This window comes from Nematolebias whitei, chromosome 20 (assembly GCF_014905685.2).
Source record: "Nematolebias whitei isolate Nwh7 chromosome 20, NemWhi1, whole genome shotgun sequence".
In the NCBI taxonomy this organism is placed as follows: Eukaryota; Metazoa; Chordata; class Actinopteri; order Cyprinodontiformes; family Rivulidae; genus Nematolebias; species Nematolebias whitei.
Window position 1 is genome coordinate 37,336,519 of NC_056517.1, and position 13,426 is coordinate 37,349,944.

The 13,426-nt window shown below is 41.0% G+C and overlaps 1 protein-coding gene across 2 annotated transcripts in view; it reads left to right on the forward strand.

The window, feature by feature from the left end:
• Positions 1-12,714, forward strand: part of zfhx4 (zinc finger homeobox 4) — a 96,422-nt gene extending 83,708 nt beyond the window's left edge. For both annotated transcript variants that reach the window (XM_037693811.1, XM_037693810.1), the window contains exons 8-12: positions 2,352-2,485; positions 3,531-3,731; positions 4,051-4,171; positions 4,325-9,724; positions 10,210-12,714. In XM_037693811.1, the coding sequence (XP_037549739.1) occupies positions 2,352-2,485; positions 3,531-3,731; positions 4,051-4,171; positions 4,325-9,724; positions 10,210-11,789 (7,436 nt within the window). In that variant the 3' untranslated portion in view covers positions 11,790-12,714. The remainder of the gene's footprint in view (positions 1-2,351; positions 2,486-3,530; positions 3,732-4,050; positions 4,172-4,324; positions 9,725-10,209) is intronic.
• Positions 12,715-13,426: the final 712 nt, after the last annotated feature.

The window sequence follows — 13,426 nt, forward strand, 5'->3', positions numbered from 1 at the left end:
TGTATGTATGTATGTATGTATGTATGTATGTATGTATGTACTGTATGTAAAGTATGTATGTATGCATTTAAGGTATGTATATATATATGTCTGTATATACAGTATACACATAAATGTATATATTCATACACAAATACAGACTTTTATGTTTTTATAGGGCAGAGTTTGGTTTGTTTGTTCGTGTGCATTTGTTTGTTTTACAGGTATTTGTATCCTTGAGACATTTTCTACATTTTGAATTTAATCCCTTGCTTCAAAAACAGCTGTTTATTGGCTGTCAGGACAAGCCATCCAATGCTCTTTGGAGACCAGAGAGGAAACAGTTCTTTCAACATCCAGGGCTGACCAACTATTTTATTCATTTGTGTTTTATAAACACTGATGAAAGCACTAGGTCAAAGTCGCATATAAACCAGCTGCACACACACGACACAACAGCACACATTACACAAACATACATTTACATTCAGCATGATGGTAATCAATGATGATGTGTGGGCCCTTTCCCCCTGCTGTATTGTAAATGTGTGTGCAGACTCTTGTCCGACAATCGCCTCATCTCCTTTCTCAGGGATGTAATTTAGTTGCAAATTGACTGGAAGACGGAGGCAAAAATTGAAAGCTGAAATTAGAAATGGTTATAATAAATATGGTAGGCGAGATGCAGGCTTTGGTTAGGTCAGATGATGTGATGGGTGCTTCTACCCTGGGCCAATCTCCACAACAATGGAGTGTCAGTGTCCTGACACGACATGCACACAAACACACACACATATACCTATATATATATATATATATATATATATATATATATATACACCACACATACACGTACACACATGTGCAAGCCCTGCAGGGGCCATCACAAGTAGTGGAAGACAAAATTACCTCGCTCTTGCGTTGCAGAGTAATTCTCGGATGTTCTTGGAAATTCACATTGTGCCCTTGTGTGTGTGTGTGTGTGTTTTTTTTTCTTTTCCTTTTTCTCTCATCTCTCTTTCTTTCTTTACTCCCACCCTCCCTCCCTCTCTCTTGTCACTTTCCTTGACAGGCCAATATTTCAGGCTCCAGATATAGGGGATTACAAATAAAATAAGTGGAACGCCTACTTAATGCAACAGAATTAAAATGCATGAACGGGCCGGAGGAATTGATATGCGTCCAATACAAACACGAGCCACAGAATAATATGAAATACAAAATGTTTTTTTTTTTTTTCAACCCCCTCTCCCTGTATCAGTGCTTTGATTTCCCTTTTTTTCCATTTGTGCATCTAGCGTGAAGCGTTGATTCGCAAGAGTGAGGCTCACATATTGCCTTGAGTGACCAGACAAGGGAGGGGACGCAAGGGGAAGGGGGGTGGGTGTGTGAGGGCTTAGGAAAAGATGGAGGAAGAAGAGGGAGGGAACAAGAGAGGGAGAGTTGCTGTGTCTTTGTGTTGAACAGAATGGGTAAATTGCAGTGGCAGAGTAGAGCAGGGGCTGCACGGCTGGTATCTTAGGATGAGGCTAATGAAAGATTTATCAGTGGCTGCAGCATTTACTAAATACAACCAGAGGCTGATCTCTCCACATTGAGCCCTGCTGTTAATGTCGCTCACTCACACAAACATACAAACAGACACACACTGCTACTGTACCACCAGCCGTGACCAAGCCCCGAAAATTTAGCATCTTACACAGACACTGGAGTTGTTGAGGCGGTCGGGGAAATGTATATGAACTAATGAAGTGTATAATATTACCATAACATTTAATGTATGTCGTGCTGTGATAATGAGCCTGCCTGAGTTTTTCCCATTTTACATGTCCTCCGGCCAGAATCGTGTCACCATATATGAATATGAATTATACAGTTCATGCTTTTATTCGAGCTAATGTTTTTTTTTTTTTAATAGTCAAATCATTTTTTGAATCATCACCTATGCCCCACTGAATGTTAATTTGGTATACTTGTTTATAGTACATGCTAGATTATTTGTAAATCAATACTAGTATAATCAATTCTCATGCAAAACAGCCTCAGTATGTCATTTTTATACCAATATATTTTCTCACATTTGTCAGTTTTATATATTTATGTTAAGATTAATATTCCATTTGTAAATGAGATTAAATACCTTGAACCCATCATGTTATTCTGACCCATTCCACATTTCAAACAGGCTCAGTTCTGAAAAATACATCAGTCATAATTCCATTAATATTTTGTATTGCATGGCATATTTTGGATATTGGATTTTAAATATATATTGTAAAACTATTGATAAAGTGTTAATGCAAACTAATGTTAAATTGTAAAAATCTAAAAGCAGTTTCTTAAACGTTTTCTTTTATTTTTATGTCTTGTAGGTGGGGGTGCCATGTCTAAAGAGGTGACTAGGCCAAACGCTACAGTTAAACATTCCCTCCTGCCAGATCGACAAATTGAGAGTCCACCCAAAAGGCCAAAGTCTGCTGAAGGGAAAACCTCTAGCAACGACCAGGTAAGGGTTTACAGCAAATCAATAAATAACCTGCTAGCATTTTGGTTTGTTTCCAAGCAATTTAAAAATAGTTTATTCTAGCTGATCCTCAAAGTAACAGTTTGTACAGCTTGACCATGGACATATACGCCTCACTTAGCCAAAACAAATATTTTATGGGGTTTATCTGTTTGGGGTAACATTCTATCTTTGTAGCTCAACTACTTGGTGGAACTTGTCATTGCATGTACAGTGCGCTAATAGCTAATGAGGCAGGCTCATAAGCACTAATGAAATCTAACCTTGACTGTCACTGTGGGATGAGCTAATGGGAAGATACTTAACTGTAAGAAGCAAAAATGCTTAGCTAAGCATTTAGCAGTTGCTGGCGCCAGCTTTCATTCAAAGGGTTAAATGCATCCCACCATTCCCTCTCTGTCAGAGCTTTTTAACATCAAGCACAAAAGCCAGCCTTTGTGTTCTTAAGTAGAATACCAGCACTAGCCTTAGGCCTCCCTCTCTGCTTCTTTTCCCTTTTTTGCATCTCTTTAAATTATATGTGTTTTTAAATTAGATTATGAAGTATTAGCTCGTCTGGTTCTGGGACTTTCAAGGAGGGAGGACTTAGTCATTTCAGAAATGGATTCTATTAAAACAGGTGGTAGAGAGTCTGCTATGCTCAGAGTACTTCATGTAATGAGGGCAAGACATAGCTTGGGAGGGTACACACCTTTATCATCTGTAATCTCCTGATTAGAAATTTGGGCCAATCGTGTTTTCTGCTAATAAAATTGCATGACTTGGGAAACTTAAGTGAATTGCATAGAACATGGTTGATTTACATTTTGTGCATTCGGGTGGCCGTCTGATAAGGCGGAGAGGTGTGAAAGAACAAAAACCAAACCCCCAAAAAAACCTACATTTTCATTTGGTTTAGCAAGTTTAGCCTCTAAATGTTGTTGGTAAATATCTTGGCAAAACCTTTTGTAAATAATGCTATTTTTGTTGAGTACTGTAATGCAAAATCAATTCTTTACTCAGATACATTTTTTTGGTTGTTTTTCAGATTCAGCAATGTCCGTATTGCAACTATAGCAGTAAAGATGCCAACCGCATGCAGCTCCATGTGATGTCCCAGCATTCCATGCAGCCAGTGATTCGCTGTCCACTATGCCAGGACGTCCTAAGCAACAAAATTCACTTGCAGCTGCATCTTACGCATCTTCATAGCGTGGCTCCTGATTGTGTGGAGAAGCTGATTATGACGGTAGGGATCGGTACTTGTGCATTTAAAACCAAAATGTACATCTGTTTCTGAAATGTGTTACACATTATAGCTAAATATTTTAAAATATGTTCTGTACAAGGATCATACCGTTATAATACTGAGGTCAGAAGTTACTGATTTTGTATATTTTGATATAATGTTCCTTCCTATGCATTCAATAGTTCCCCCTTCGCTGAATATTCACTTTTATTTCAAATAAAAAACGTGTAATACTTTCTAAACATTAATTGTTTGTATATTTGGTAGCTTTGGAAGTTATTATAAATCAGCACTAAATATATATTTTTTGATCTTTAAGGTTGTTGGACCTGAAACAGCCACTACAAATAGTGTAATGCACCCCCAGACGGGACAAGGAAAAATGGTGTCTTTAATGGATTCTCCCACTTCTCTTACTGATAGATCTGGACATTTTCAAGGTATGTAAGCTGTGTTTTGAAGAATTTCACTTTTTATTTTAACTTTTTTAAACAATTGAAACATATGTATGTGCATGCACTACAGTATGCAGTACTGTATAATCATCAAGGATACTGTGAATAATACTTCAAATTGTTATTTTATTTTTGTAGGAAATGTTTTAAAGGACGAGTTGAGCAGTCAAGACAAGAATGAATTAGACCAGCAAGGTGAAGAACTCAAGCCCCCAAAGGAGGCCTCTGAAGCTCCTGACTGGAAGAGAGCTGCTGGGCTAGGACATGACAGCAAATCACCTGAAAACCTACAAGACCACCTCAGTGAGCTCCAAAAACTCCATCAGCAACAACAGCAGCTCTCTGTATCTGATCGCCATGTCTACAAATATCGCTGCAACCACTGCAGCTTGGCATTTAAGACCATGCAGAAGCTACAGATACATTCTCAGTACCATGCTATCCGGGCAGCCACTATGTGCAGCCTTTGCCAACGAAGCTTTAGGACTTTCCTGGCCCTCAGGAAACATTTGGAGAATGGACATCCTGAACTTACTGAAGCTGAGGTACAACAATTAATTGGAAATCTGCCATTAAATGGTGATATCACTGAGAGTGAGGCCAGGGCCTTAGAGGAAGCTCAGGCTTTTGAACATGACTTGGACAAAGATGATGAAATAGATCAAGAAGAAAAACCCAGTCCTACAGGAAGTGACAGTAGCTCTCTACTGGATGATTTGGGGGCAGAACCAAAACGAACCTTGCCATTTAGAAAAGGGCCCAACTTTACAATGGAGAAATTTTTGGATCCCTCTCGACCTTATAAGTGCACAGTATGTAAAGAGTCATTTACCCAGAAAAACATCCTTCTGGTGCACTATAATTCTGTTTCACACTTGCACAAATTAAAAAAGGTCCTTCAAGAGGCTTCAAGCCCTGTCCCACAGGAAACAACTAACAGCACTGACAACAAGCCATTCAAGTGCAGTATTTGTAATGTTGCTTACAGCCAAAGCTCAACACTTGAAATTCACATGAGGTCAGTACTCCACCAGACCAAAGCCAGAACTGCCAAAACTGACACAGGCAGCAGCAGTACCACTGGATGCAGTGGTCCAGCACCTGCAAAAAGTCCAGGCCCAAGTGCACAAGGAAATGCTAGTATTTCAGAAACTGCTAGAAGTGGGACACCATCCTCTAACAAAGAAAATAATGTAGAACCCAAAGAATCCATGAGCAACACTACAAAACAAACTTCTACTACAGACCATGTTTCAGCACAGGCAAACACCCACCAGTCAGCACAGTCCTCAAGCCAGCTGCAGCTACAGCTTCAGCATGAACTCCAGCAACAGGCTGCCTTCTTCCAGCCTCAGTTCCTGAACCCAGCTTTCTTCCCACATTTTCCAATGACCCCAGAAGCATTGCTACAATTTCAGCAGCCTCAGTTCCTCTTCCCCTTCTACATACCAGGAGCAGAATTCAGTATTAATCCAGAACTTGCGCTCCACTCAGCAGCAGCTTTTGGGATGCCAGGTCTTACAGGATCGTTCCTTGAGGACCTGAAGCAACAGATGCAACAGCAACACCAATTACAACAGGCTCAAGCCCAACAGCAGGCTCAGCAACAACAACAGAATCAAGCTTCCCATATACAGACACAAATCCAGCAGCAGAAACACCAGCAACTTCAGAACCACAAATCCAAACTAGAATCTAATCATGTGTCAGTTTCAGAACGGCAGTTGTCAGTGGAGGCAGAAGAACGCTTAGAAAAACAAGAAAGCAGGGCAAAGATGGAAACGGGAGGAGATTCTGTGAGTGATGGAGTAAAAGACAAAGATGCTAAAAAGTCCAAATTCCCAGAGCCACTGATTCCTCCCCCACGGATTGTATCAGGAGCAAGGGGTAATGCAGCCAAAGCTTTATTAGAGAATTTTGGATTTGAGTTGGTCATTCAGTACAATGAAAACAGACAGAAAAACCAAAAGAAAAACAAGGATGGAGTAGAACAAGTGGAGATGAACACTGATAAGCTTGAGTGTGGGATGTGTGGAAAACTATTCTCTAATATGCTCATTCTTAAAAGCCATCAGGAGCATGTGCACAGTCATTTTTTTCCATATGTTGAACTTGAAAAGTTTGCTCAACAGTACAGAGAGGCATATGACAAACTCTATCCAATAAACCCTGCTTCACCTGAAACTCCTCCACCTCCACCACCACCACCTCCTCCTCCTCCACCACCTCCTAGTGCTCCAGCTCCTGTATCGGCTCCTCAGCCTCCTTCTTCTTCAATGACTAAGCCTCAAACACCAGCACCTTCTCCAGTTCCTGTTGCACATCAGACAGCACATCAACCTTCTATCCAAACCCAGCCACCTCAGCCCCCACCCCCACCTCCACCACCTACTGCTCCACCTGCACCACCTCAAGTCCAGCTTCCCGTCCCTTTAGACCTGCCCCTTTTCCCACCTTTAATGATGCAGTCTGTCCAACACCCAGGCTTGCCTCCTCAGCTAGCTTTGCAGCTACCTACTATGGACTCACTTTCTTCAGACCTTACACAACTCTGCCAGCAGCAGTTGGGTCTTGATCCTAACTTCCTTCGCCAGTCTCAATTTAAGCGACCACGCACCCGTATAACTGATGAGCAGCTTAAGATTCTTCGTGCAAACTTTGATATCAACAATTCTCCCAATGAAGAGCAAATTCAAGAGATGTCAGAGAAGTCTGGTTTGCCTCAAAAAGTCATAAAGCACTGGTTTCGTAACACTCTTTTCAAAGAAAGGCAGAGGAGTAAAGACTCACCATACAATTTTAACATTCCTCCTATTACTACATTGGAAGATATTAGAATGGAGCCTCAGGTCAGTGCACATGAGTACTATAGAACTGACTCAGCCCTGAACAAGAGGTCCTCTAGGACCAGATTCACTGATTACCAATTGAGGGTACTTCAAGATTTTTTTGACACTAATGCCTACCCAAAGGATGATGAGATTGAGCAGCTTTCAACTGTACTCAATTTACCAACACGTGTCATTGTGGTGTGGTTTCAAAATGCCCGCCAGAAAGCTCGTAAGAGCTATGAGAACCAGGCAGATTCTAAAGACAATGAGAAAAAAGAGTTGACCAACGAGCGATACATCAGAACCAGCAACATGCAGTACCAGTGTAAAAAATGCAACATTGTGTTCCCACGTATCTTTGACCTTATCACTCACCAGAAAAAACTCTGCTATAAGGATGAAGATGAGGAATGTAATGAAGACAACCCTTGTGAGGAATACATAGATAATTCTGAACACATTTCCATCAAGGGTATTCACCTACCTTTAGAGTTAACAAAACAATTCCAAACAGGAACTTCCACCAGTTCTGGATCAAGCTCACCTGTGATGGCCTCTCCCCATACTTCAATGGGAAAAACTTCCCCTAAGCCAGATTTTGGAAGTGAAACAGAACTGAAACAAGCTGAGACATCCCCCTCACCAGTAGTTAAGTCACTACCAGAACCAAGACCATCTAAAGCTTGCACACCTCAACCACCTCCTCAGAAAGTCCCTCAACCACAGCTGTCAAGACCGCATTCCCAACCTCAGGCAGCTACAGTGCCCTCAAGTCCACTTTCCCTGGCACTTTCCTCACTCACAAACAGTCTGCCCCACCAATTACTTCAGTACCAGTGTGAACAGTGTAAAATTGCATTCCCTAGTGTGGAGCTATGGCAGGAGCACCAGCACATGCATTTCTTGGCTGCCCAGAACCAATTTCTTCACTCTCAGTTCCTTGAAAGACCCATTGATATGCCTTATATGATATTTGATCCCAACAACCCCCTAATGGCTAGCCAATTATTATCTGGGGGGCTCACCCAAATGCCCTCCCAGGGTAGCTCTAGTATGGCCTCAGCCACAGGCTCTGGCACAATGAAGAGAAAATTAGATGATAAAGAGGACAATGCTAATGATAAAGATGGTGGAAACAGTAGTGAAGAGCAACACAGAGATAAACGTTTGAGAACTACCATCACACCAGAACAATTAGAAATCCTTTATGACAAATATCTTCTTGACTCTAACCCAACCAGGAAGATGCTGGACCACATTGCACGAGAGGTTGGTTTAAAAAAGAGAGTTGTGCAAGTGTGGTTCCAAAACACTCGTGCAAGAGAGAGAAAGGGACAGTTCAGGGCTATAGGGCCCTCCCAGTCCCACAAGAAATGTCCATTTTGCAGAGCATTGTTTAAGGCTAAATCTGCACTAGATAGCCACATACGATCGAGACACTGGCATGAGGCTAAGCAGGCAGGCTTTAGCCTGCCGCCAAGTCCAATGATGAATCAAGACAATGAAAGAGGGGAAAGTCCAAATAAGTATAATTTCTTTGACTACCCACAGCTGCCTACTAAGACTGAGCCAAATGAGTATGACCTGCCCGCTGCATCCTCAACTCCAGTCAAACCATCTGAGGCACAAGTAAAAAACTTCTTAAGCCCTTCATCCTTAAAAGCTGAAAATTGTGATGAATCTGAAGGGCCTAATAATAATTCAGCAGAAACTTCCTCTTATGATCTCATTAAGATGGACTTTGATGAGACATCATCAATTAATACAGCCATCAGTGATGCTACAACTGGTGATGAGTGTAATAACAATGAGGTTGAGAGTCTAACTGCCAATGGGGGAGACAAGCTTAGTGACAACAAAAAAGGTCTGGTGCCAAATTTTGATGGTGTAAATGATAGGTTCCAGTTCAGTATGGTGAGCCCTGCACTCAGCTTTTCTGGAAAAGACTGTGACTCTTACTTTAGCTCCAGAGATGATGAAATGGATGAAAACAATGACATGAGTGAATCATCAAGCCTTGCTGATCCCAGTTCTCCTAGTCCCTTTGGAGCAGGTAACCCTTTCAACAAATCTGGAAAAGCCAACAACGGTGGGGAGCGGCCAGGCCACAAACGTTTCAGGACCCAGATGAGTAACCTTCAACTTAAAGTACTCAAAGCCTGTTTTAGTGACTATCGCACACCTACAATGCAAGAGTGTGAGATGCTGGGCAATGAGATTGGACTTCCAAAACGTGTTGTCCAGGTGTGGTTTCAGAATGCCCGTGCAAAAGAAAAAAAATTCAAGATTAACATTGGAAAGCCATTCATGATAAGTCAAGGTTCACCAGATGGACCCAGAACTGAGTGCACACTGTGTGGTGTAAAGTACACTGCCCGAATGTCTGTTAGAGACCATATTTTCTCTAAACAGCACATTGCAAAAGTGCAAGAAACTTTAGGAAATCAGGTGGATAGAGAAAAGGACTACCTAGCACCGACCACTGTACGTCAGCTGATGGCTCAACAAGAGATTGATCGTATGAAAAAAGTTGGTGAAGGACTCAGTCTGCCTAGCCAGCAGCAACAGACTTCAGTGGATAACAACAGTGCACTACATGGACTCAGCCTACCCTCAGGCTATCCAGGGTTGTCTGGCCTTCCACCAGTGTTACTACCTGGAGTAAACGGACCATCATCTCTTCCTGTTTTTCCACCCAATACACCTGGTGAGTTGGTATGACAAACATTAAAAAAACAGATTAGAAGCTTTATAAACTGAACTTTATCATGCACTGTTTTATTTTACAATGTTATTGTTATTCTGTATTCCAACGTTTTTTTTTTTTTTTCCAAAAAAGTATTTTCAAAACTATTGTAACAATTTAAAAGAATGGTGATATGTGCATGCACAATGTCAGCTAAAAAGTTGAATAGCTAATTGTAAAATTAGAGACTTTTTTGCCAAATTACCTAAGTAATGTATTTGTTCCCTCTTTTGTGGGTTTGTTATTTTTATATTTAATACAATCTACATTTTAATTTATTTTAAAGCGCATGTGACAGTTTTGATCCATAACAAAGTCTTAACAAGAAAGTTAAAAACTCAGCCAGTGATAGCATATTTATCTTATACTAATAAATTTCCATAGTGATTTGGGTTTGACTATTTAAATATTGAATATTTCCATATTTATATACCACTGTATTTCAGCTTTAGCGTCTCCTGGTGCTGGCATGCTTGGGTTCCCTACACCAGCCACCCCCTCTCCTGCCATGTCTCTCAGCACTACCCCAACCAAGACTATTCTGCAGACTCCTCCTCCTCCTCCTCCACCTCCTCTTCCTCCTCCTGTTCCCTCCACACCTTTGGCAACCGTAAACCATACAGAGCAGCAAGGTAAAGACTCAGAGAGAGGCAGTGTCAAGAAACCGGGAGACAAGCCACTTCAAATGAAGGTAAAGGACAGAGAGAATGAGAGCGGCTCACGCCCAGACACCCCCAGCATGGCCAAAACAAGAGAAAAACAAAGTCAAGCACCAGGGAAACCAGGAAGTGAAACTTCCTTGGATGCTTCACAGCTTCAAGCACTTCAGAATGCTCTTGCTGCAGGTGATCCCAGCTCTTTTCTGGGGGGACAGTTCTTGCCCTATTTTCTCCCTGGATTTCCCAATTGCTTTACTCCACAGCTTCCCAGAGGGGTTCAGACTGGGGGCTATTTTCCACCATTGTGTGGATTAGAAAGCCTGTTTCCATATGGGCCAGCAGCGGTTCCACAAGCTGCCATGGCTGCGGGTCTCTCCCCAACTGCTCTCCTGCAACAGTACCAGCAGTACCACCAGTCCCTCCAGGATTCACTGCAAAAGCAACAGCAACAGCAGCAGAAACAACTTGAGAAGCAGCAGAAACAGCTTGAACAGCAGCAGCAACATCAACAGAGACCAACCCCCATGAAAACACCTCAGAGCATACAGAGCACTACAACCAACTCCTTCAAACCAAAAGAAGCTGTAGAAGCTAAGGATGACAACAACCAAGGCTCTTCAAAAGAAAGCACAAAAGAAGAACCGAAATTAGAAACCAAAAGTACTATGGACTTTCCAGATGCTTTTATTGTACCATCTGTCAAGCATGAGTTTATATGTAGGAAGTGCCAGATGATTTTTGCTGAAGAAGATTCAGTGGTACGTCATCAGAAGTCCTTCTGTTACTTTGGACATCCTTTTCCTGACCCGCAAGAAACAGTGCTTCGAAAGGCAGTGAGCAACTACACTTGTGTTGCCTGCAATGTGGTTGTTAATGGGAATGAAGCACTTGGCCAACACCTTCAGTCGAGCTTGCACAAAGAGAAAACAATCAAACAAGCAATGAGAAATGCCAAAGAGCATACTAGATTATTACCTCACTCTGTTTGCTCCCCTACTCCTAACACCACATCTACCTCGCAGTCTGCAGCTTCTTCTAATAACACCTTTCCTCATCTCTCTCGCTTGTCCATGAAGTCCTGGCCAAATGTCCTGTTCCAGGCCACCACAGCCCGGAAAGCTGCTTCCTCTTCCCCGTCTGCTTCCCCTCCTCCTCCCCTCTCCTCACCCTCAACGGTTACCTCAACTTCCTGCAGCACCTCAGGGGTTCCAACCTCACTACCCGCCGAGAGTTGTTCAGATGAGTCTGACAATGAGCTAAGCCAGAAGCTGGTTGACTTAGATAATGCGTTGGAAGTCAAGGCTAAGACTGCCTCTGGCCTAGACGCAAGCTTCAGTAGTATCAGAATGGATATGTTCAGTGTGTAGGTGTGACAAAAGGATCCCTTGCTTAAAGAAAAAAATAAGACTTTTTAAACTGCAGTTCCAAAGTTTCTCTTAACCCAAAAAAATTACAGTACCAAATGATTGACTCAGGATTGTTTTTCCCATATTGATATGCTGGCAAGATATTGATTGATTTTTGTTATGGACAGAACTGTTGCAGATGCTTGACTGAGCTTATATTGTATACAAAAACATGGAGAAGGAAAAAATCTCACAAGTTCCCTTGGGGAGCTTGTTTCAAGCCAAAAACTCTCACGATAGTAAATTGCACCTCAGCTGGATTGTTTTCCAAATGCTAGCATGTACTGTATGGGATGACGATCCAGAACCCTCAAAGAGAATCTCTCTTAGTTTAGATAGGTGTAATTCAGTAGCTTTAAATTCTCAGGTCAGAACATAACATTTCTCATTTGTTAAAGCAGCACCAAGCCTGGGTACACTTGGCTTATAACCAAAACATGTCAAGCTTTATCGGACGCATTTCCTTGATGTGTATAGAGTACCAAGAGACAATATTACTGTTACAATGGACAATGTGCATATCCTTTTAGTTTTGCCCTACAAAGACAGTATGGTTTTGCCACTGAGGGAATTTAGAATGGTGAAGTAATTGTGTATGATGCCCCTGTGTTTGCCAGTTTGTATTACAACAAGCTGTATCTATTTCCCACCCACCCACCTTTTTTTTTTTTCTTGTAGTATACTAATCTGTGCCAACACTTACCTTCTCACTTGTACCTCTGCTCACACCCTTTTCTGAAGAGGTAATAACTCTAGTTTTGATAGACTTTCTCGGATTATGTGAATATAACATTTTTCATTTGTGAATTGCTGTACTGTTATGGTACCTGCTTGTGTCTGAACTATAGTGCACTTAATTTGTTTTTATGTCTTATTATTATTTGAGTAGGCCATTTGTTAATTTAATAGTTTTTTTTTTGTTTGTATGTATGTATGTATGTATGTATGTATGTATGTAAGTATGTAAGTTTTTTTAACTATTATTTGTGTCTGTTGCAGCAGCATATTGGTCCATTTTGTTACAGGATCTAGAGACCTATTTAACAATTGGTGCATACAAAGAAAGCAGTACTGTATACTTGAAACTGTTAAGGTACAAGTTGGTCACAATGTTAAAAAAGATATATAATTTGCTAAGCGTTGGCAAATATGCTGCTTTAAGAGGGGGACAACAGCATTTGTGTTTAATAGTAACATTAACATTTTTATGTACTTGCAGGATTTAAAACAGTGTTAAACCTTAACGCACCCATTTAGTGCATAGGTTAACGTCCTCTCATCGTTTTTTTTTATTTTTTATTTTTTGGCACTTCTGATTTTCCCCAGTGAAACACAACATTAGAATATTTCCACATTCAATGATTGCAACATTGCAGAGTATTCCTTTACATTTGCTGCTACTGTGTAATGTTATTTAGTTGCCATAAATTCAATTTCAACCAGACAAAATACTGATTCATTATTTGCTTTAGCTCCTTTCTTTAATTTTTTTTTTTTTGGGAACTAAGAATGTGAAAGCTTTCTAAGGGTGTTCAATTTTTACAAATCACTTTCTAGTTTGGTAACCAGTGTAATTCATTCCAAAGTAACAGAAGGCT